Source organism: Oncorhynchus tshawytscha, linkage group LG19, assembly GCF_018296145.1.
Source record: "Oncorhynchus tshawytscha isolate Ot180627B linkage group LG19, Otsh_v2.0, whole genome shotgun sequence".
Taxonomy (NCBI): Eukaryota; Metazoa; Chordata; class Actinopteri; order Salmoniformes; family Salmonidae; genus Oncorhynchus; species Oncorhynchus tshawytscha.
This window is the reverse complement of record NC_056447.1, coordinates 59,983,706-60,010,330: the sequence shown is the minus strand read 5'-3', so window position 1 is coordinate 60,010,330 and position 26,625 is coordinate 59,983,706. Positions and strand designations below refer to the sequence as shown.

Here is a 26,625-nt window from a genome sequence, read left to right as displayed (position 1 = left end):
TTTTTGCACGGGGGCATTGTCAAGCTAAAACAGGAAAGTGCCAAACTGTTCCCACAAAGTTGGAATCAAATAATTGTCTAGAATGTCAGTGTATGCTGTAGTGATAAGATACCCCTTCACTGGAATTAAGGGGCCTAGCCCGAAACATGAAAGACAGCCCCAGACCATTATTCCCCCTCCACCAAACTTTACAGTTGGCACTATGCACTGGGGCAGGTAGACAAACCCAGATTTGTCTGTTGGACTGCCAGATGGTGAAGTGTGATTCATCACTCCAGAGAACACGTTTCCACTGAGTCGAATGGCACCAAGCTTTATACCACTCCAGTCGACACTTGGCATTACGCATGGTGATCTTAGGCTTGTGTGTGGCTGCTTGACCATGGAAACCCATTTCATGAAGATCCCGACAAACAGTTCTTAAGCTGACGTTGCTTCCAGAGACAGTTTGGAACTCGGTAGTGAGTGTTGCAACCGAGGACAGATGATTTTTGGAGATGGAGATTGCATGGCGGTGTGCTCAATGTTATACACCTGTCAGCAACCTGTGTGCCTGAAATAGCTGAATCTACTAATTTGTCCGCATACTTTTGGACATATAGTGTATGTTGTGCTGTAATGTGTAAAATGTGGTAGTGTTGTGGTTGGATGTGGGTTGTGTTATGTTGTATTGAGGGTTAGTGGTGTGGTTGGATGTACAGTAGGTTGTGTTGTATTGTTGTCTTATATTAGGGTTAGACTTAGGTTTAGGTAGTCATAGGGAGTTTCTCAACATGTATACTACCGTGTTCTACCCTATCATGCTCTGAGTGCCTTCTCCCAGGACGTTCTCTGGAGGAGTAGAGTGTGGAGAACACATACAACTTTACATAGCCAGTAATCCCTATTGACTTACTATGGGCTTGTATCTAGACACACTGATTATTTTAGGCAGGTAACCATGACAATATTAACACTGCATGTATTTATTAACGCATCAAGAAAAACTATTGATGTCAGGCAACATACGATATGTGATTCGACAACTTCTCATTCCGAAGTGTATTTTCTGTCGCTTCAGTTTAATTCCAGCCACCATTGTTTTCAAGAAATGTTGCGTCTTTTTTTACATGGTTGCGTCATATTTCTGTGCATACTTTCAGATGAAGCTTGCATCGACGCATGCTTCAAAATATGAACAAATGGAGTACGCACCCGAGAAGTGTCCTCTGTACTCCGTTTTGCCACACTTTGATTTGGACTCATTCCGTGACCCTCCCGTGGTGCAATGTGCTCAAAGCATAGTGTTGTTTGGTGGTGGTATTGTGGTTAAAGTACTGTATCAAGGATTAGTGTTGGGGTTGGATGTGTTGTGATGAGGGTTAATGGTTGTGTTATACTGTAGTTGTGTTGTGGTTATAGTGTTGTGATGACGCTTAATGGTTGTGTTGTGGTTATAGTGTTGTGTTATAGCCATACCCCCTGGTCCAGACAGAGTTGGCGGTCGAGAGGAGGGCAGGTGGTCACTCTGGTCTGGAGAACCAGATCTCCTTTACCGTTGACACCACAGGAGTATTGACTACAGCCTTCATTTAGACTACTGTTGACCTGTAGGGTTAGAGACAGGGGGTTAGAGTAGAGCTAGTTTACTGTTGACACCACAGGAGTATTGACTACAGCCATCATTTAGACTACCGTTGACCTGTAGGGTTAGAGACAGGGGGTTAGAGTTTAGGTAAAGTTGAGTTGAGTTGAGTTTAGTTGAGCTGTGTGTGTGTGTGTGTGTGTGTGTGTGTGTGTGTGTGTGTGTGTGTGTGTGTGTGCATGCGTGCGTGCGTATGTCTAACCTTGACAGTGATGAAGTGTCCGTCAGGTCGTTGGATGGTGCAGGCAGTGGCAACACAGCGACCACAACACGACTCTGGCACTTCTTCTAGAGTATAGCCCTGCAGCACACATGCACACATCTCTTAAAGTGATGTTACAAAGGCCATTTTGTTCCAGAATGCTCACCGCAGACAGCTAGAGTGGAGAGGTGAGAAACATGATGATGGTGGTGATGATGATGATGGTGGTGATGGTGGTGATGATGGACTTAGTGATGATGATGATGATGATGGTGATGGTGTTAGTGATGATGGTGATGATGGTGAGGATGGTGGTGTTAGTGATGATGGTGGTGATGATGGTGATGATGATGATGGTGTTAGTGATGATGATGATGGTGTTAGTGATGATGGTGATGGTGGTGATGATGATGATGATGATGGTGATGATGGTGTTAGTGATGATGGTGATGACGATGATGGTGTTAGTGATTATGGTGATGGTGATGATGGTGGTGATGGTGGTGATGGTGGTGTTAGTGATTATGGTGATGGTGATGGTGGTGATGATGGTGATGGTGGTGTTAGTGATGATGGTGATGATGATGATGGTGTTAGTGATTATAGTGATGGTGGTGATGATGATGATGATGATGGTGTTAGTGATGATGGTGAGTGTGAATATATTGTAATGTTTTAAAATTGTATTAGCCTTGGTTACTTGCTGATATGTCCAAAGCGCTTGAATGAGTAGATCAAGCAAAGCTACTGCAAAAGCTATCTTTCCAAGGTTACTAGACTGGCTACACACCTATACCACCATAAGAAGGTAGAGGGTGATGGATACTACGTTGAGGGATAGGTTGTTATTCTGGCACTACACGGCCAGTTCTCTGACCTCCTCACTATAGGCTGTCTCGTTGTTGTCTGTGATCAGGGCTACCACTGTTGTGTCATTTGAGGGTACTATGGTGTTGAACGCTGAGCTGTTGTCAATGAATAGCATTCTTACATAAGTGTTCCTTTTGTTCAGTTAGGAAAGGGCAGTGCAGAGTGCAATAGAGATTACATCATCTGTGGATCTGTTTGGGCGGTATGCAAATTGGAGTGGGTCTAGGGTTTCTGGGATAATGATGTTGATGTGAGCCATGACCAGCCTTTCAAAGCACTTCATGGCTACGGACGTGAGTGCTACGGGTCTGTAGTCATTTAGGCAGGTTGCCTTTGTGTTCTTAGGCACAGGGACTATGGTAGTCTGCTTGAAACATGTTGGTATTACAGACTCAATCAGGGACATGTTGAAAATGTCAGTGAAGACACCTGCCAGTTGGTCAGCACATGCCCAGTGCACACGTCCTGGTAATCCATCTGGCCCCGCAGCCATGCGAATTTTGACCTGTTTAAAGTTCTTACTCACTTCGGCTACAGAAAGTGTGAACACAGTCATCCGGAACAGCTGATCCTCTCATGCATGCCTCAGTGTTGCTTGCCTCGAAGTGAGCATAGAAGGGATTTAGCTTGTCTGGTAGGCTCATGTCACTGTGCAGCTCACAGCTGTGCTTCACTTTGTAGTCTGTAATAGTTTGCAAGCCCCGCCACATAAGACGAGCGTCGGAGCCGGTGTAGTATGATTCAATCTTAACCCTGTATTGACGCTTTGCCTGTTTGATGGTTCGTTGCAGGGCATAGCAGGATTTCTTGTAAGCTTCTGGGTTAGAGTCTCGCCTCTTGAAAGCGGCAGCTCTACCCTTTAGCTCAGTGCGAATGTTGCCTGTAATCCATGGCATCTGGTTGGGGTATGTACGTACAGTCACTGTGGGGACGACGTCCTCCATAGTTTAGCATCTGCTTCATCTGACCACTTTTTTATAGACCGAGTCCCTGGAGCTTCATGCTTTAATTTTTGCTAGTAAGCAGGAATCAGGAGGATAGAGTTGTGGTCAAATTTACCAAATGGAGGGCGAATGAGAGCTTTGTGTAGAGTACAGGCGTTAACGTCTCCGGCCACAAAGGATTTCTCCGGCCACTAGACCACGGCCTCTGGGTGAGTGGTTTCCTGTTTGCTTATTTCCTTATACAACTGACTGAGTGCGGTCTTAGTTCCAGCATCTGTCTGTGGTGGGAAATAAACAGCCACGAAAAGTATAGCTGAAAACTCTCTAGGCAGGTAGTGTGGCCTGCAATCTGTTGTTACCAAATATGCACAGAACCCCCCCCGTGTGCTGTTCTATCTTTTTCTATTGTGTTATTGACTGTACGTTTGTTTGTTCCATGTGTAACTCTGTGTTGTTGTTAGTGTGTCACTTCTTTGCCTTATCTTGGCCCTGCTGCAGTTGTAATTGAGAACTTGTTCTCAACTGGCCTACCTGGAGAAATAAAGGTGAAGTAAAAATAACTTTCTGCAACATTCACGAGCTCGTGCAGTGATGCAGCATTCTCTGCATGACAGTTTTCCATTGGCCTACAGGAAACACCCAGAAAACTGAGGTCATCAACCCATCTTCAGTTAACCCTAACCCTAGCCCATCCTCTGTTAACCCTAGCCCATCCTCCATTAACCCTAACACTAACCCATCCTCCATTAACCCTAACCCTAACCCATCCTCTGTTAACCCTAACCTTAACCCACACTCTGTTAACCCTAACCCAACCTCAGTTAACCCTAACCCATCCTCCATTAACTCTAACCCATCCTCCATTAACCCTAACCCTAACCCATCCTCCATTAACCCTATCCCATCCTCTCTTAACCCTAACCCATCCTCCATTAACCCTAATCCTAACCCATCCTCCATTAACCCTAACCCATCCTCTGTTAACCCTAACCCTAACCCATCCTCAGTTAACCCTAACCCTTCCTAACTTTTTCTATTGTGTTATTGACTGTACGTTTGTTTATTCCATGTGTAACTCTGTGCTGTTGTTAGTGTGTCACTTCTTTGCTTTATCTTGGCCCTGCTGCAGTTGTAATTGAGAACTTGTTCTCAACTGGCCTACCTGGAGAAATAAAGGTGAAGAAAAAATAACTTTCTGCAACATTCACGAGCTCCTGCAGTGATGCAGCATTCTCTGCATGACAGTTTTCCATTGGCCTACAGGAAACACCCAGAAAACTGAGGTCATCAACCCATCCTCAGTTAACCCTAACCCTAGCCCATCCTCTGTTAACCCTAGCCCATCCTCCATTAACCCTAACCCTAACCCATCCTCAGTTAACCCTAACCATAACCCATACTCTGTTAACCCTAACCCATTCTCAGTTAACCCTAACCCTAACCCATCATCTGTTAACCCTAACCCATCCTCTGTTAACCCTAAACCATCCTCTGTTAACCCTAACCCATCCTCTGTTAACCCTAACCCATCCTCTGTTAACCCTAACCCATCCTCAGTTAACCCTAACCCATACTCAGTTAACCCTAACCCATCCTCTGTTAACCCTAACCCATCCTCTGTTAACCCTAACCCATCCTCTGTTAACCCTAACCCTAACCCATCCTACCATTAACCCTAACACATCCTACCATTAACCCGAACCCATCCTCCATTAACCCTCCATTAACCCTAACCCATCCTCCATTAACCCTAACCCAGCCTCTGTTAACCCTAACCCAACCTCAGTTAACCCTAACCCATCCTCTGCTAACCCTAACCCATTCTCAGTTAACCCTAACCCATCCTCCATTAACCCTAACCCATCCTCAGTTAACGCTAACCATAACCCATACTCTGTTAACCCTAACCCATCCTCAGTTAACCCTAACCCTAACCCATCCTCTGTTAACCCTAACCCATCCTCTGTTAACCCTAAACCATCCTCTGTTAACCCTAACCAATCCTCTGTTAACCCTAACCCATCCTCAGTTAACCCTAACCCATACTCAGTTAACCCTAACCCATCCTCTGTTAACCCTAACCCATCCTCAGTTAACCCTAACCCTAACCCATCTTCTGTTAACCCTAACCCATCCTCTGTTAACCCTAACCCATACTCAGTTAACCCTAACCCAACCTCAGTTAACCCAACCCATCCTCCATTAACCCTAACCCATCCTCAGTTAACCCTAACCCATCCTCTGTTAACCCTAACCCATCCTTTGTTGACCTTAATCCTCCATTAACCCTAACCCATCCTCAGTTAACCCTATCCCATCCTCCATTAACCCTAACCCTAATCCCATCCTCAGTGAAACCTATACCATCCTCCATTAACCCTAACCCATCCTCTGTTAACCCTAACCCATCCTCCATTAACCCTAATCCTAACCCATCCTCCATTAACCCTAACCCATCCTCTCTTAACCCTAACCCATCCTCTGTTAACCCTAACCCTTCCTCTGTTAACCCTAACCCTAACCCATCCTCTGTTAACCCTAACCCTTCCTCTGTTAACCCTAACCCTAACCCATCCTCTGTTAACCCTAACCCTAACCCATCCTCTGTTAACCCTAACCCTAACCCATCCTCTGTTAACCCTAACCCATCCTCTGTTAACCCTAACCCTAACCCATCCTCTGTTAACCCTAACCCATCCTCTGTTAACCCTAACCCATACTCAGTTAACCCTAACCCATCCTCCATTAACCCTAACCCATCCTCTGTTAACCCTAACCCATCCTCTGTTAACCCTAACCCATCCTCTGTTAACCCTAACCAATCCTCTGTTAACCCTAACCCATCCTCTGTTAACCCTAACCCTAACCCATACTGTTAACCCTAACCCATCCTCTGTTAACCCTAACCCATCCTCTGTTAACCCTAACCCATCCTCAGTTAACCCTAACCCTAACCAATCCTCTGTTAACCCTAACCCTTCCTCTGTTAACCCTTACCCTAACCCATCCTCTGTTAACCCTAACCCTAACCCATACTGTTAACCCTAACCCATCCTCTGTTAACCCTAACCCATCCTCTGCTAACCCTAACCCATCCTCTGTTAACCCTAACCCATCCTCTGTTAACCCTAACCCATCCTCTGTTAACCCTAACCCATCCTCTGTTAACCCTAACCCATCCTCAGTTAACCCTAACCCTAACCCATCCTCCATTAACCGTAACCCATCCTCAAACCCAACCCATCCTCCGTTAACCCTAACCCTAACCCATCCTCCATTAACCCTAACCCATCCTCAGTTAACCCTAACACTAACCCATCCTCAGTTAACCCTAACCCATCGTCTGTTAACCCTAACCCTCCCCATTAACCCTAATCCTGACCCATCCTCCATTAACCCTAACCCATCTTCCGTAAACCCTAACCCATCCTCTGTTAACCCTAACCCTTCCTCCATTAACCCTAACCCATCCTCTGTTAACCGTAAGCCTTCCGCCATTAACCCTAACCCATCCTCAGTTAACCCTAACCCTAACCCATCCTCTGTTAACCCTAACCCATCCTCTGTTAACCCTAACCCATCCTCTGTTAACCTTAACCCATCCTCTGTTAACCCTAACCCATCCTCTGTTAACCCTAACCCATCCTCTGTTAACCCTAACCCATCCTCAGTTAACCCTAACCCTAACCCATCCTCAGTTAACCCTAACCCATCCTCTGTTAACCCTAACCCATCCTCTGTTAACCCTAACCCATCCTCTGTTAACCCTAACCCATCCTCTGTTAACCCTAACCCATCCTCTGTTAGACATAACCCATCCTCAGTTAACCCTAACCCTAACCCATCCTCCATTAACCCTAACCCATCCTCCGTTAACCCTAACCCATCCTCCGTTAACCCCTAACCCATCCTCCGTTAACCCTAACCCATCCTCAGTTAACCCTAACCCTAACCCATCCTCTGTTAACCCTAACCCATCCTCTGTTAACCCTAAACCATCCTCTGTTAACCCTAACCAATCCTCTGTTAACCCTAACCCATCCTCAGTTAACCCTAACCCATCCTCTGTTAACCCTAACCCATCCTCTGTTAACCCTAACCCATCCTCAGTTAACCCTAACCCTAACCCATCTTCTGTTAACCCTAACCCATCCTCTGTTAACCCTAACCCATACTCAGTTAACCCTAACCCAACCTCAGTTAACCCTAACCCATCCTCCATTAACCCTAACCCATCCTCAGTTAACCCTAACCCATCCTCTGTTAACCCTAACCCATCCTTTGTTGACCTTAATCCTCCATTAACCCTAACCCATCCTCAGTTAACCCTATCCCATCCTCCATTAACCCTAACCCTAAACCCATCCTCAGTGAAACCTACACCATCCTCCATTAACCCTAACCCATCCTCTGTTAACCCTAACCCATCCTCTGTTAACCCTAACCCATCCTCCATTAACCCTAATCCTAACCCATCCTCCATTAACCCTAACCCATCCTCTCTTAACCCTAACCCATCCTCTGTTAACCCTAACCCTTCCTCTGTTAACCCTAACCCTAACCCATCCTCTGATAACCCTAACCCTTCCTCTGTTAACCCTACCCTAACCCATCCTCTGTTAACCCTAACCCTAACCCATCCTCTGTTAACCCTAACCCTTCCTCCATTAACCCTAACCCTAACCCTAACCATAACCCATACTCTGTTAACCCTAACCCATCCTCAGTTAACCCTAACCCTAACCCATCCTCTGTTAACCCTAACCCATCCTCTGTTAACCCTAACCCATACTCAGTTAACCCTAACCCATCCTCCATTAACCCTAACCCATCCTCCATTAACCCTAACCCATCCTCTGTTTACCCTAACCCATCCTCTGTTAACCCTAACCAATCCTCTGTTAACCCTAACCCATCCTCTGTTAACCCTAACCCTAACCCATACTGTTAACCCTAACCCATCCTCTGTTAACCCTAACCCATCCTCTGCTAACCCTAACCCATCCTCAGTTAACCCTAACCCTAACCAATCCTCTGTTAACCCTAACCCTTCCTCTGTTAACCCTTACCCTAACCCATCCTCTGTTAACCCTAACCCTAACCCATCCTCTGTTAACCCTAACCCTTCCTCCATTAACCCTAACCCTAACCATAACCCATACTCTGTTAACCCTAACCCATCCTCAGTTAACCCTAACCCTAACCCATCCTCTGTTAACCCTAACCCATCCTCTGTTAACCCTAACCCATACTCAGTTAACCCTAACCCATCCTCCATTAACCCTAAACCATCCTCCATTAACTCTAAACCATCCTCTGTTAACCCTAACCCATCCTCAGTTAACCCAAACCCATCCTCTGTTAACATTAACCCATCCTCTGTTAACATTAACCCATCCTCCGTTAACCCTAACCCTAACCCATCCTCTGTTAACCCTAACCCATCCTCTGTTAACCCTAACCCATCCTCTGTTAACCCTAACCCATCCTCTGTTAACCATAACCCATCCTCAGTTAACCCTAACCCTAACCCATCCTCCATTAACCGTAACCCATCCTCCATTAACCTAACCCATCCTCTGTTAACCCTAACCCATCCTCTGTTAACCCTAACCCATCCTCAGTTAACCCTAACCCTAACCCATCTTCTGTTAACCCTAACCCATCCTCTGTTAACCCTAACCCATACTCAGTTAACCCTAACCCAACCTCAGTTAACCCTAACCCATCCTCCATTAACCCTAACCCATCCTCAGTTAACCCTAACCCATCCTCTGTTAACCCTAACCCATCCTTTGTTGACCTTAATCCTCCATTAACCCTAACCCATCCTCAGTTAACCCTATCCCATCCTCCATTAACCCTAACCCTAAACCCATCCTCAGTGAAACCTACACCATCCTCCATTAACCCTAACCCATCCTCTGTTAACCCTAACCCATCCTCCATTAACCCTAATCCTAACCCATCCTCCATTAACCCTAACCCTTCCTCTGTTAACCCTAACCCTAACCCATCCTCTGTTAACCCTAACCCTTCCTCTGTTAACCCTTACCCTAACCCATCCTCTGTTAACCCTAACCCTAACCCATCCTCTGTTAACCCTAACCCTTCCTCCATTAACCCTAACCCTAACCATAACCCATCCTCTGTTAACCCTAACCCATCCTCAGTTAACCTAACCTAACCCATCCTCTGTTAACCCTAACCCATCCTCTGTTAACCCTAACCCATACTCAGTTAACCCCATCCTCCATTAACCCTAACCCATCCTCCATTAACCCTAACCCATCCTCTGTTAACCCTAACCCATCCTCTGTTAACCCTAACCCATCCTCTGTTAACCCTAACCAATCCTCTGTTAACCCTAACCCATCCTCTGTTAACCCTAACCCTAACCCATACTGTTAACCCTAACCCATCCTCTGTTAACCCTAACCCATCCTCTGCTAACCCTAACCCATCCTCAGTTAACCCTAACCCTAACCATCCTCTGTTAACCCTAACCCTTCCTCTGTTAACCCTTACCCTAACCCATCCTCTGTTAACCCTAACCCTAACCCATCCTCTGTTAACCCTAACCCTTCCTCCATTAACCCTAACCCAACCATAACCCATACTCTGTTAACCCTAACCCATCCTCAGTTAACCCTAACCCTAACCCATCCTCTGTTAACCCTAACCCATCCTCTGTTAACCTAACCCATACTCAGTTAACCCTAACCCATCCTCCATTAACCCTAAACCATCCTCCATTAACTCTAAACCATCCTCTGTTAACCCTAACCCATCCTCAGTTAACCCAAACCCATCCTCTGTTAACATTAACCCATCCTCCGTTAACCCTAACCCTAACCCATCCTCTGTTAACCCTAACCCATCCTCTGTTAACCCTAACCCATCCTCTGTTAACCCTAACCCATCCTCTGTTAACCCTAACCCATCCTCTGTTAACCCTAACCCATCCTCAGTTAACCCTAACCTAACCCATCCTCCATTAACCGTAACCCATCCTCAGTTAACCCTAACCCATCCTCTGTTAACCTTAACACATCCTCTGTTAACCTTAACCCATCCTCCGTTAACCTAACCCTAACCCATCCTCCATTAACCCTAACCCATCCTCCATTAACCCTAACCCTAACCCATCCTAGTTAAACCTAACCCATCCTCTGTTAACCCTAACCCATCCCCCATTAACCCTAATCCTGACCCATCCTCCATTAACCCGAACCCATCTTCCGTAAACCCTAACCCATCCTCTGTTAACCCTAACCCTTCCTCCATTAACCCTAACCCATCCTCTGTTAACCGTAAGCCTTCCTCCATTAACCCTAACCCTAACCCATCCTCAGTTAACCCTAACCCTAACCCATCCTCTGTTAACCCTAACCCATCCTCTGTTAACCCTAACCCATCCTCTGTTAACCCTAACCCATCCTCTGTTAACCCTAACCCATCCTCTGTTAACCCTAACCCATCCTCAGTTAACCCTAACCCTAACCCATCCTCAGTTAACCCTAACCCATCCTCTGTTAACCCTAACCCATCCTCTGTTAACCCTAACCCATCCTCTGTTAACCCTAACCCATCCTCTGTTAACCCTAACCCATCCTGTTAGCCATAACCCATCCTCAGTTAACCTAACCCTAACCCATCCTCCATTAACCCTAACCCATCCTCCGTTAACCCTAACCCATCCTCCGTTAACCCTAACCCATCCTCCGTTAACCCTAACCCATCCTCTGTTAACCTTAACCCATCCTCCGTTAACCCTAACCCTAACCCATCCTCAGTTAACCCTAACCCATCCTCCAATAACCCTAACCCATCCTCAGTTAACCCTAACACTAACCCATCCTCAGTTAACCCTAACCCATCCTCTGTTAACCCTAACCCATCCTCTGTTAACCCTAACCCTAAACCCATCCTCAGTTAAACCTAACCCTAACCCATCCTCCGTTAACCCTAACCTATCCTCTGTTAACCCTAACCCATCCTCCATTAACCCTAATCCTAACCCATCCTACATTAACCCTAACCCATACTCTCTTAACCCTAACCCATCTTCCGTAAACCCTAACCCATCCTCTGTTAACCCTAACCCTTCCTCCATTAACCCTAACCCATCTTCTGTTAACCCTAACCGTTCCTCCATTAACCCTAACCCTAACCCATCCTCAGTTAACCCTAATCCTAACCCATCCTACATTAACCCTAACCCATCCTCTCTTAACCCTAACCCATCTTCCGTAAACCCTAACCCATCCTCAGTTAACTCTAACCCATCCTCTGTTAACCCTAACCCATCCTCTGTTAACCCTAACCCATCCTCTGTTAACCCTAACCCATCCTCTGTTAACCCTAACCCATCCTCAGTTAACCCTAACCCTAACCCATCCTCCATTAACCCTAACCCTAAACCCATCCTCAGTTAAACCTAAACCATCCTCCATTAACCCTAACCCTAACCCATCCTCCATTAACCCTAACCCTAACCCATCCTCCGTTAACCCTAACCCATCCTCTGTTAACCCTAACCCATCCTCCATTAACCCTAATCCTAACCCATCCTCCATTAACCCTAACCCATCCTCTCTTAACCCTAACCCATCCTCTGTTAACCCTAACCCTTCCTCTGATAACCCTAACCCTTCCTCTGTTAACCCTAACCCTAACCCATCCTCTGTTAACCCTAACCCTAACCCATCCTCTGTTAACCCTAACCCTAACCCATCCTCTGTTAACCCTAACCCATCCTCTGTTAACCCTAACCCATCCTCTGTTAACCCTAACCCATCCTCTGTTAACCCTAACCCATCCTCTGTTAACCCTAACCCATCCTCTGTTAACCCTAACCCTAACCCATACTGTTAACCCTAACCCATCCTCTGTTAACCCTAACCCATCCTCTGTTAACCCTAACCCATCCTCCATTAACCGTAACCCATCCTTCATTAACTCCTAACCCATCCTCAGTTAACCCTAACCCATCCTCAGTTAACCCTAACCCATCCTCAGTTAACCCTAACCCATCCTCAGTTAACCCTAACCCATCCTCTGTTAACCTTAACCCATCCTCCGTTAACCTTAACCCATCCTCCGTTAACCCTAACCCTAACCCATCCTCCATTAACTCCTAACCCATCCTCTGTTAACCCTAACCCATCCTCAGTTAACCCTAACCCATCCTCAGTTAACCCTAACCCATCCTCCATTAACCCTAACCCTAAACCCATCCTCAGTTAAACCTAAACCATCCTCCATTAACCCTAACCCATCCTCCGTTAACCCTAACCCATCCTCCATTAACCCTAACCCTAACCCATCCTCCGTTAACCCTAACCCATCCTCTGTTAACCCTAACCCATCCTCCATTAACCCTAATACTGACCCATCCTCCATTAACCCTAACCCATCCTCTCTTAACCCGAACCCATCTTCCGTAAACCCTAACCCATCCTCTGTTAACCCTAACCCTTCCTCCATTAACCCTAACCCATCCTCTGTTAACCGTAAGCCTTCCTCCATTAACCCTAACCCTAACCCATCCTCAGTTAACCCTAACCCTAACCCATCCTCTGTTAACCCTAACCCATCCTCTGTTAACCCTAACCCATCCTCAGTTAACCCTAACCCTAACCCATCCTCTGTTAACCCTAACCCATCCTCTGTTAACCCTAACCCATCCTCAGTTAACCCTAACCCTAACCCATCCTCAGTTAACCCTAACCCTAACCCATCCTCAGTTAACCCTAACCCATCCTCCATTAACCCTAACCCATCCTCAGTTAACCCTAACCCATCCTCTGTTAACCTTAACCCATCCTCTGTTAACCTTAACCCATCCTCCGTTAACCCTAACCCTAACCCATCCTCCATTAACCCTAACCCATCCTCAGTTAACCCTAACACTAACCCATCCTCAGTTAACCCTAACCCATCGTCTGTTAACCCTAACCCATCCTCCATTAACCCTAACCCTAACCCATCCTAGTTAAACCTAACCCATCCTCTGTTAACCCTAACCCATCCCCCATTAACCCTAACCCATCCTCCGTTAACCCTAACCCATCCTCCGTTAACCCTAACCCATCCTCTGTTAACCCTAACCCATCCTCTGTTAACCTTAACCCATCCTCCGTTAACCCTAACCCATCCTCAGTTAACCCTATCCCATCCTCCATTAACCCTAACCCTAAACCCATCCTCAGTGAAACCTATACCATCCTCCATTAACCCTAACCCATCCTCTGTTAACCCTAACCCATCCTCCATTAACCCTAATCCTAACCCATCCTCCATTAACCCTAACCCATCCTCTCTTAACCCTAACCCATCCTCTGTTAACCCTAACCCTAAACCCATCCTCTTGTAACCCTAACCCTAACCCATCCTCTGTTAACCCTAACCCTAACCCATCCTCTGTTAACCCTAACCCATCCTCTGTTAACCCTAACCCATCTTCTGTTAACCCTAACCCATACTCAGTTAACCCTAACCCATCCTCAGTTAACCCTAACCCATCCTCCATTAACCCTAACCCATCCTCTGTTAACAATAACCCATCCTCTGTTAACCCTAACCAATCCTCTGTTAACCCTAACCAATCCTCTGTTAACCCTAACCCATCCTCTGTTAACCCTAACCCTAACCCATACTGTTAACCCTAACCCATCCTCTGTTAACCCTAACCCATCCTCTGTTAACCCTAACCCATCCTCAGTTAACCCTAACCCTAACCCATCCTCCATTAACCCTAAACCATCCTCCATTAACTCTAACCCATCCTCTGTTAACCCTAACCCATCCTCAGTTAACCCAAACCCATCCTCTGTTAACATTAACCCATCCTCCGTTAACCCTAACTCTAACCCATCCTCTGTTAACATTAACCCATCCTCCGTTAACCCTAACCCTAACCCATCCTCTGTTAACCCTAACCCATCCTCCATTAACCCTAACCCATCCTCTGTTAACCCTAACCCATCCTCAGTTAACCCTAACCCATCCTCAGTTAACCCTAACCCATCCTCTGTTAACCTTAACCCATCCTCTGTTAACCTTAACCCATCCTCCGTTAACCCTAACCCTAACCCATCCTCCATTAACCCTAACCCATCCTCAGTTAACCCTAACACTAACCCATCCTCAGTTAACCCTAACCCATCCTCTGTTAACCCTAACCCATCCTCCATTAACCCTAACCCTAAACCCATCCTCAGTTAAACCTAAACCATCCTCCATTAACCCTAACCCATCCTCCGTTAACCCTAACCCATCCTCCATTAACCCTAACCCATCCTCCGTTAACCCTAACCCATCCTCTGTTAACCCTAACCCATCCTCCATTAACCCTAACCCATCCTCTCTTAACCCTAACCCATCTTCCGTAAACCCTAACCCATCCTCTGTTAACCCTAACCCATCCTCCGTTAACCCTAACCCATCCTCTGTTAACCGTAACCTCCTCCATTAACCCTAACCCTAACCCATCCTCAGTTAACCCTAACCCTAACCCATCCTCTGTTAACCCTAACCCATCCTCCATTAATCCTAACCCTAACCCATCCTCCGTTAACCCTAACCCATCCTCTGTTAACCCTAACCCATCCCCCATTAACCCTAATCCTGACCCATCCTCCATTAACCCTAACCCATCCTCTCTTATTAACCCTAACCCATCTTCCGTAACCCTAACCCATCCTCTGTTAACCCTAACCCTTCCTCCATTAACCCTAACCCATCCTCTGTTAACCCTAACCCATCCTCCATTAACCCTAACCCTAACCCATCCTCAGTTAACCCTAACCCTAACCCATCCTCTGTTAACCCTAACCCATCCTCTGTTAACCCTAACCCATCCTCTGTTAACCTTAACCCATCCTCTGTTAACCCTAACCCATCCTCTGTTAACCCTAACCCATCCTCAGTTAACCTAACCCTAACCCATCCTCAGTTAACCCTAACCCATCCTCTGTTAACCCTAACCCATCCTCTGTTAACCCTAACCCATCCTCTGTTAACCCTAACCCATCCTCTGTTAACCCTAACCCATCCTCTGTTAACCCCTAACCCATCCTCAGTTAACCTAACCCTAACCCATCCTCCATTAACCTAACCCATCCTCCGTTAACCCTAACCCATCCTCCGTTAACCCAAACCCATCCTCTGTTAACCTTAACCCATCCTCCATTAACCCTAACCCATCCTCTGTTAACCTTAACCCATCCTCTGTTAACCTTAACCCATCCTCTGTTAACCTTAACCCATCCTCCGTTAACCCTAACCCTAACCCATCCTCCATTAACCCTAACCCATCCTCAGTTAACCCTAACACTAACCCATCCTCAGTTAACCCTAACCCATCCTCTGTTAACCCTAACCCATCCTCCATTAACCCTAACCCTAAACCCATCCTCAGTTAAACCTAAACCATCCTCCATTAACCCTAACCCATCCTCCATTAACCCTAACCCATCCTCCATTAACCTAACCCTAACCCATCCTCCGTTAACCCTAACCCATCCTCTGTTAACCCCCTAACCCATCCTCCATTAACCCTAATCCTGACCCATCCTCCATTAACCCTAACCCATCCTCTCTTAACCCTAACCCATCTTCTCGTTAACCCTAACCCATCCTCTGTTAACCCTAACCCTTCCTCCATTAACCCTAACCCATCCTCTGTTAACCGTAAGCCTTCCTCCATTAACCCTAACCCTAACCCATCCTCAGTTAACCCTAACCCTAACCCATCCTCTGTTAACCCTAACCCATCCTCCATTAATCCTAACCCTAACCCATCCTCCGTTAACCCTAACCCATCCTCTGTTAACCCTAACCCATCCCCCATTAACCCTAATCCTGACCCATCCTCCATTAACCCTAACCCATCCTCTCTTAACCCGAACCCATCTTCCGTAAACCCTAACCCATCCTCTGTTAACCCTAACCCTTCCTCCATTAACCCTAACCCATCCTCTGTTAACCGTAAGCCTTCCGCCATTAACCCTAACCCTAACCCATCCTCAGTTAACCCTAACCCATCCTCTGTTAACCCTAACCCATCCTCTGTTAACCCTAACCCATCCTCTGTTAACCTTAACCCATCCTCTGTTAACCTTAACCCATCCTCTGTTAACCCTAACCCATCCTCAGTTAACCCTAACCCTAACCCATCCTCAGTTAACCCTAACCCATCCTCTGTTAACCCTAACCCATCCTCTGTTAACCCTAACCCATCCTCTGTTAACCCTAACCCATCCTCTGTTAACCCTAACCCATCCTCTGTTAACCTAACCCATCCTCAGTTAACCCTAACCTAACCCATCCTCCATTAACCCTAACCCATCCTCCGTTAACCCTAACCCATCCTCCGTTAACCCTGTTAACCCATCCTCTGTTAACCTAACCCATCCTCCGTTAACCCTAACCCTAACCCATCCTCAGTTAACCCTAACCCATCCTCTGTTAACCCTAACCCATCCTCAGTTAACCCTAACACTAACCCATCCTCAGTTAACCCTAACCCATCCTCTGTTAACCCTAACCCATCCTCTGTTAACCCTAACCCTAAACCCATCCTCAGTTAAACCTAAACCATCCTCCATTAACCCTAACCCTAACCCATCCTCCATTAACCCTAACCCTAACCCATCCTCCGTTAACCCTAACCTATCCTCTGTTAACCCTAACCCATCCTCCATTAACCCTAATCCTAACCCATCCTACATTAACCCTAACCCATACTCTCTTAACCCTAACCGTTCCTCCATTAACCCTAACCCTAACCCATCCTCAGTTAACCCTAACCCTAACCCATCGTACATTAACCCTAAACCATCCTCCATTAACCCTAATCCTAACCCATCCTACATTAACCCTAACCCATCCTCTCTTAACCCTAACCCATCTTCCGTAAACCCTAACCCATCCTCTGTTAACCCTAACCCATCCTCTGTTAACCCTAACCCATCCTCAGTTAACCTTAACCCATACTCAGTTAACCCTAACCCATCCTCTGTTAACCCTAACCCATCCTCAGTTAACCTAACCCTAACCCATACTCAGTTAACCCTAACCCATCCTCTGTTAACCCTAACCCATCCTCTGTTAACCCTAACCCATCCTCTGTTAACCCTAACCCATCCTCTGTTAACCCTAACCCATCCTCTCTTAACCCTAACCCATCCTCTGTTAACCTAACCCATCCTCTGTTAACCCTAACCCATCCTCTGTTAACCCTAACCCATCCTCTGTTAACCCTAACCCATCCTCTGTTAACCCTAACCCTAACCCATCCTCAGTTAACCCTAACCCATCCTCAGTTAACCCTAACCCATCCTCCATTAACCCTAACCCATCCTCCGTTAACCTAACCCATCCTCCGTTAACCCTAACCCATCCTCAGTTAACCCTAACCCATCCTCAGTTAACCCTAACCCATCCTGTTTTAACCTTAACCCATCCTCCATTAACCCTAACCCATCCTCAGTTAACCCTATCCCATCCTCCATTAACCCTAACCCTAATCCCATCCTCTGTTAACCCTAACCCATCCTCCATTACCCCTAACCCATCCTCAGTTAACCCTAACCCCTCCTCTGTTAACCCTATCCCTAACCCATCCTCTGTTAACCCTAACCCATCCTCAGTTAACCCTAACCCTAACCCATCCTCAGTTAACCCTAACCCTTCCTCCATTAACCCTAACCCATCCTCTGTTAACCCTAACCCATCCTCCATTAACCCTAACCCTAACTCATCCTCTGTTAACCCTAACCTTAACCCATACTCTGTTAACCCTAAACCATCTTCAGTTAACCCTAACCCATCCTCCATTAACCCTAACCCTAACCCATCCTCCATTAATCCTAACCCTAGCCCATCCTCTGTTAACCCTAAACCTAACACATCCTCTGTTAACCCTAACCCATCCTCAGTTAACCCTAACCCTAACCCATCCTCAGTTAACCCTAACCCATCCTCTAACCCATCCTCCATTAACCCTACCCTAAACCATCCTCTGTTAACCCTAACCCATCCTCCATTAACCTAACCTATCCTCAGTTAACCTAACCCTAACCCATCCTCTGTTAACCCTAACCCATCCTCCATTAACCTAACCCTAACCCATCCTCTGTTAACCCTAACCCATAGTTAACCCTAACCCATCCTCCATTAACCCTAACCCAACCTCTGTTAACCTTAACCCTCTGTTAACCCTAACCCATCCTCGTTAACCCTAACCCTAACCCATCCTCAGTTAACCCTAACCCCCTAACCCATCCACTCAGTTAACCCTAACCCATCCTCAGTTAACCCTAACCCTAACCCATCTTCTGTTAACCCCAACCCATCCTCAGTTAACCCTAACCCTAACCCATCCTTTATTAACCCGAACCCTAGTTAACCCTAACCCATTCTCAGTTAACCCTAACCCATCCTGAGTTAACCCTAACCCTAACCCATCCTCTGTTAACCCTAACCCATCCTCTGTTAACCCTAACCCATCCTCTGTTAACCCTAACCCATCCTCAGTTAACCCTAACCCTAACCCGAACTCAGTTAACCCTAACCCATCCTCTGTTAACCCTAACCCATCCTCAGTTAACCCTAACCCATCCTCAGTTAACCCTAACCCATCCTCAGTTAACCTTAACCCATCCTCCATTAACCTAACCCTAACCCATCCTCTGCTAAACCTAACCCATCCTCAGTTAACCCTAACCCATCCTCCATTAACCCTAACCCATCCTCAGTTAACCTAACCCATCCTCTGTTAACCCTAACCCATCCTGTTTTAACCTTAACCCATCCTCCATTAACCCTAACCCATCCTCAGTTAACCCTAACCCATCCTCTGTTAACCCTAACCCATCCTGTTTTAACCTTAACCCATCCTCCATTAACCCTAACCTATCCTCAGTTAACCCTATCCCATCCTCCATTAACCCTAACCCTAATCCCATCCTCAGTGAAACCTATACAATCCTCCATTAACCCTAACCCATCCTCTGTTAACCCTAACCCATCCTCCATTAACCCTAACCCATCCTCCATTAACCCTAACCCATCCTCTGTTAACCCTAACCCTTCCTCTGTTAACCCTAACCCATCCTCTGTTAACCCTAACCCTCCTCTGTTAACCCTAACCCTTCCTCTGTTAACCCTAACCCTAACCCATCCTCTGTTAACCCTAACCCTAACCCATCCTCTGTTAACCCTAACCCTTCCTCCATTAACCCTAACCCTAACCATAACCCATACTCTGTTAACCCTAACCCATCCTCAGTTAACCCTAACCCTAACCCATCCTCTGTTAACCCTAACCCATCCTCCGTTAACCCTAACCCATCCTCTGTTAACCCTAACCCATCCTCTGTTAACCCTAACCCATCCTCTGTTAACCTAACCCATCCTCCGTTAACCCTAACCCATCCTCAGTTAACCCTAACCCTAACCCATCCTCTGTTAACCCTAACCCATCCTCTGTTAACCCTAACCCATCCTCAGTTACCCCTAACCCTAACCCATCCTCAGTTAACCCTAACCCATCCTCTGTTAACCCTAACCCATCCTCTGTTAACCCTAACCCATCCTCTGTTAACCCTAACCCATCCTCTGTTAACCATAACCCATCCTCAGTTAACCCTAACCCTAACCCATCCCCCATTAACCCTAACCCATCCTCCGTTAACCCTAACCCATCCTCCGTTAACCCTAACCCATCCTCTGTTAACACTAACCCATCCTCTGTTAACCTTAACCCATCCTCCGTTAACCCTAACCCATCCTCCGTTAACCCTAACCCTAACCCATCCTCTGCTTAACCTAACCCATCCTCAGTTAACCCTAACCCATCCTCCATTAACCCTAACCCATCCTCAGTTAACCCTAACACTAACCCATCCTCAGTTAACCCTAACCCATCCTCTGTTAACCCTAACCCATCCTCCATTAACCTAACCCTAAACCCATCCTCAGTTAAACCTAAACCATCCTCCATTAACCTAACCCTAACCCATCCTCCATTAACCCTAACCCTAACCCATCATCCGTTAACCCTAACCTATCCTCTGTTAACCCTAACCCATCCTCCATTAACCCTAATCCTAACCCATCCTACATTAACCCTAACCCATACTCTCTTAACCCTAACCCATCTTCCGTAAACCCTAACCCATCCTCTGTTAACCCTAACCCTTCCTCCATTAACCCTAACCCATCTTCTGTTAACCCTAACCGTTCCTCCATTAACCCTAACCCTAACCCATCCTCAGTTAACCCTAACCCTAACCCATTGTACATTAACCCTAAACCATCCTCCATTAACCCTAATCCTAACCCATCCTACATTAACCCTAACCCATCCTCTCTTAACCCTAACCCATCTTCCGTAAACCCTAACCCATCCTCAGTTAACTCTAACCCATCCTCTGTTAACCCTAACCCATCCTCTGTTAACCCTAACCCATCCTCTGTTAACCCTAACCCATCCTCTGTTAACCCTAACCCATCCTCAGTTAACCCTAACCCTAACCCATCCTCCATTAACCCTAACCCATCCTCCATTAACCCTAACCCATCCTCTGTTAACCCTAACCCATCCTCAGTTAACCCTAACCCATCCTCCGTTAACCCTAACCCATCCTCCATTAACCCTAACCCATCCTCAGTTAACCCTAACCCATCCTCCATTAACCCTAACCCTAACCCATCCTCTGTTAACCCTAACCCATCCTCAGTTAACCCTAACCCATCCTCCATTAACCCTAACCCATCCTCAGTTAACCATAACCCATCCTCCATTAACCCTAACCCTAAACCCATCCTCAGTTAACCTAACCCATCCTCCATTAACCCTAACCCATCCTCTCTTAACCCTAACACATCCTCCATTAACCTAACCATCCTCTGTTAACCATAACCCTCCTCTGTTAACCCTAACCCTAACCCATCCTCCATTAACCCTAATCCCTAACCCATCCTCATTAACCCTAACCCATCCTCTCTTAACCCTAACCCATCCTCCATTAACCCTAACCCATCCTCAGTTAACCCTAACCCATCCTCTGTTAACCCTAACCCATCCTGTTTTAACCTTAACCCATCCTCCATTAACCCTAACCCAATCTCAGTTAACCCTATCCCATCCTCCATTAACCCTAACCCTAATCCCATCCTCAGTGAAACCTATCCCATCCTCCATTAACCCTAACCCATCCTCTGTTAACCATAACCCATCCTCCATTAACCCTAATCCTAACCCATCCTCCATTAACCCTAACCCATCCTCTGTTAACCCTAACCCTTCCTCTGTTAACCCTAACCCTAACCCATCCTCTGTTAACCCTAACCCTTCCTCTGTTAACCCTAACCCTAACCCATCCTCTGTTAACCCTAACCCTTCCTCTGTTAACCCTAACCCTAATCCATCCTCTGTTAACCCTAACCCTAACCCATCCTCTGTTAACCCTAACCCTTCCTCTGTTAACCCTAACCCTAACCCATCCTCTGTTAACCCTAACCCTAACCCATCCTCTGTTAACCCTAACCATAACCTATACTCTGTTAACCCTAACCCATCCTCAGTTAACCCTAACCCTAACCCATCCTCTGTTAACCCTAACCCATCCTCTGTTAACCCTAACCCATCCTCAGTTAACCTTAACCCATACCTCAGTTAACCCTAACCCATCCTCTGTTAACCCTAACCCATCCTCAGTTAACACTAACCTAACCCATACTCAGTTAACCCTAACCCATCCTCTGTTAACCCTAACCCATCCTCTGTTAACCTAACCCATCCTCTGTTAACCCTAACCCATCCTGTTTTAACCTTAACCCATCCTCCATTAACCCTAACCCATCTCAGTTAACCCTATCCCATCCTCCATTAACCCTAACCCTAATCCCATCCTCAGTGAAACCTATCCCATCCTCCATTAACCCTAACCCATCCTCTGTTAACCCTAACCCATCCTCCATTAACCCTAATCCTAACCCATCCTCCATTAACCCTAACCCATCCTCTGTTAACCCTAACCCATCCTCTGTTAACCCTAACCCTAACCCATCCTCTGTTAACCCTAACCCTTCCTCTGTTAACCCTAACCCTAACCCATCCTCTGTTAACCCTAACCCTTCCTCTGTTAACCCTAACCCTAACCCATCCTCTGTTAACCCTAACCCTAACCCATCCTCTGTTAACCCTAACCCTAACCCATCCTCTGTTAACCCTAACCCTAACCCATCCTCTGTTAACCCTAACCATAACCTATACTCTGTTAACCCTAACCCATCCTCAGTTAACCCTAACCCTAACCCATCCTCTGTTAACCCTAACCCATCCTCAGTTAACCTTAACCCATACTCAGTTAACCTAACCCATCCTCTGTTAACCCTAACCCATCCTCAGTTAACACTAACCCTAACCCATACTCAGTTAACCCTAACCCATCCTCTGTTAACCCTAACCCATCCTCTGTTAACCCTAACCCATCCTCTGTTAACCCTAACCCATCCTCTGTTAACCCTAACCCATCCTCTCTTAACCCTAACCCATCCTCTGTTAACCCTAACTCATCCTCCGTTAACCCTAACCCATCCTCTGTTAACCCTAACCCATCCTCTGTTAACCCTAACCCATCCTCTGTTAACCCTAACCCATCCTCAGTTAACCCTAACCCATCCTCAGTTAACCCTAACCCATCCTCCATTAACCCTAACCCATCCTCCGTTAACCCTAACCCATCCTCCGTTAACCCTAACCCATCCTCAGTTAACCCTAACCCATCCTCTGTTAACCCTAACCCATCCTCAGTTAACCTTAACCCATCCTCAGTTAACCCTATCCCATCCTCCATTAACCCTAACCCTAATCCCATCCTCTGTTAACCCTAACCCATCCTCCATTACCCCCTAACCCATCCTCAGTTAACCCTAACCCCTCCTCTGTTAACCCTATCCCTAACCCATCCTCTGTTAACCCTAACCCATCCTCAGTTAACCCTAACCCTAACCCATCCTCTGTTAACCCTAACCCTTCCTCCATTAACCCTAACCCATCCTCCATTAACCTAACCCATCCTCCATTAAACCTAACCCTAACTCATCCTCTGTTAACCCTAACCCATCCTCTGTTAACCCTAACCCATCCTCAGTTAACCCTAACCCTAACCCATCCTCCATTAACCCTAACCCTAACCCATCCTCCATTAACCTAACCCTAGCCCATCCTCTGTTAACCCTAAACCTAACACATCCTCTGTTAACCCTAACCCATCCTCAGTTAACCCTAACCCTAACCCATCCTCAGTTAACCCTAACCCTAACCCATCCTCCATTAACCCTAACCCTAGCCTAAACCATCCTCTGTTAACCCTAACCCATCCTCCATTAACACTAACCTATCCTCAGTTAACCCTAACCCTAACCCATCCTCTGTTAACCCTAACCCATCCTCCATTAACACTAACCCTAACCCATCCTCTGTTAACCCTAACCTAGTTAACCCTAACCCATCCTCCATTAACCCTAACCCAACCTCTGTTAACCTTAACCCTAGTTAACCTAACCCATCCTTCGTTAACCCTAACCCTAACCCATCCTCAGTTAACCCTAACCCTAACCCATCCACTCAGTTAACCCTAACCCATCCTCAGTTAACCCTAACCTAACCCATCTTCTGTTAACCCCAACCCATCCTCAGTTAACCCTAACCCTAACCCATCCTTTATTAACCCGAACCTAGTTAACCCTAACCCATTCTCAGTTAACCCTAACCCATCCTGAGTTAACCCTAACCCATCCTCTGTTAACCCTAACCCATCCTCTGTTAACCCTAACCCACTCTGTTAACCCTAACCCGTCCTCAGTTAACCCTAACCCTAACCCATCCTCAGTTAACCCTAACCCTAACCCATCCTCCATTAACCCTACCCTAAACCATCCTCTGTTAACCCTAACCCATCCTCCATTAACCTAACCTATCCTCAGTTAACCTAACCCTAACCCATCCTCTGTTAACCCCCTAACCCATCCTCCATTAACACTAACCCTAACCCATCCTCTGTTAACCCTAACCTAGTTAACCCTAACCCATCCTCCATTAACCCTAACCCAACCTCTGTTAACCTTAACCCTAGTTAACCCTAACCCATCCTTCGTTAACCCTAACCCTAACCCATCCTCAGTTAACCCTAACCCTAACCCATCCACTCAGTTAACCCTAACCCATCCTCAGTTAACCCTAACCCTAACCCATCTTCTGTTAACCCCAACCCATCCTCAGTTAACCTAACCCTAACCCATCCTTTATTAACCCGAACCTAGTTAACCCTAACCCATCCTCAGTTAACCCTAACCCATCCTGAGTTAACCTAACCCTAACCCATCCTCTGTTAACCCTAACCCATCCTCTGTTAACCCTAACCCATCCTCTGTTAACCCTAACCCATCCTCAGTTAACCCTAACCCTAACCCGAACTCAGTTAACCCTAACCCATCCTCTGTTAACCCTAACCCATCCTCAGTTAACCCTAACCCATCCTCAGTTAACCCTAACCCATCCTCAGTTAACCTTAACCCATCCTCCATTAACCCTAACCCTAACCCATCCTCTGCTAAACCTAACCCATCCTCAGTTAACCCTAACCCATCCTCCATTAACCCTAACCCATCCTCAGTTAACCCTAACCCATCCTCTGTTAACCCTAACCCATCCTGTTTTAACCTTAACCCATCCTCCATTAACCCTAACCCATCCTCAGTTAACCCTATCCCATCCTCCATTAACCCTAACCCTAATCCCATCCTCAGTGAAACCTATCCCATCCTCCATTAACCCTAACCCATCCTCTGTTAACCCTAACCCATCCTCCATTAACCCTAATCCTAACCCATCCTCCATTAACCCTAACCCATCCTCTGTTAACCCTAACCCATCCTCTGTTAACCCTAACCCATCCTCTGTTAACCCTAACCCATCCTCAGTTAACCCTAACCCATACTCTGTTAACCCTAACCCTTCCCCATTAACCTCTAACCCTAACCATAACCCATCCTCTGTTAACCCTAACCCATCCTCAGTTAACCCTAACCCTAACCCATCCTCTGTTAACCCAACCTCTGTTAACCCTAACCCATCCTCAGTTAACCTAACCCATCCTCAGTTAACCCTAACCCATCCTCTGTTAACCCTAACCCATCCTCTGTTTTAACCTTAACCCATCCTCCATTAACCCTAACCCATCCTCAGTTAACCCTATCCCATCTCCATTAACCCTAACCCTAATCCCATCCTCAGTTAAACCTATCCCATCCTCCATTAACCCTAACCCATCCTCTGTTAACCCTAACCCATCCTCCATTAACCTAATCCTAACCATCCTCCATTAACCCTAACCATCCTCTGTTAACCCTAACCCATCCTCTGTTAACCCTAACCCATTCTCTGTTAACCCTAACCCACCCTCTGTTAACCCTAACCCATCCTCAGTTAACCCTAACCCATCCTCCATTAACCCTAACCCATCCTCCATTAACCCTAACCCATCCTCCGTTAACCCTAACCCATCCTCTGTTAACCCTAACCCATCCTCTGTTAACCCTAACCCTAACCCATACTCAGTTAACCCTAACCCATCCTCAGTTAACCCTAACCCATCCTCCATTAACCCTAACCCATCCTCCGTTAACCCTAACCCATCCTCTGTTAACCCTAACCCATCCTCTGTTAACCCTAACCCATCCTCTGTTAACCCTAACCCTAACCCATCCTCTGTTAACCCTAACCCATCCTCCATTACCCCTAACCCATCCTCAGTTAACCCTAACCCCTCCTCTGTTAACCCTATCCCTAACCCATCCTCTGTTAACCCTAACCCATCCTCAGTTAACCCTAACCCTAACCCATCCTCAGTTAACCCTAACCCTTCCTCCATTAACCCTAACCCATCCTCTGTTAACCCTAACCCTAA

At 46.5% G+C, this 26,625-nt stretch overlaps 1 protein-coding gene across 1 annotated transcript in view; it reads right to left on the bottom strand.

Annotated features, from left to right (window-relative positions):
• The window catches only part of vwf (von Willebrand factor), a 189,697-nt gene that overhangs the window by 10,028 nt on the left and 153,044 nt on the right, over positions 1-26,625 (bottom strand). The window contains 2 exon segments of the mRNA XM_042302000.1: positions 1,459-1,587; positions 1,827-1,925. Coding sequence (XP_042157934.1) covers positions 1,459-1,587; positions 1,827-1,925 — 228 coding nt within the window.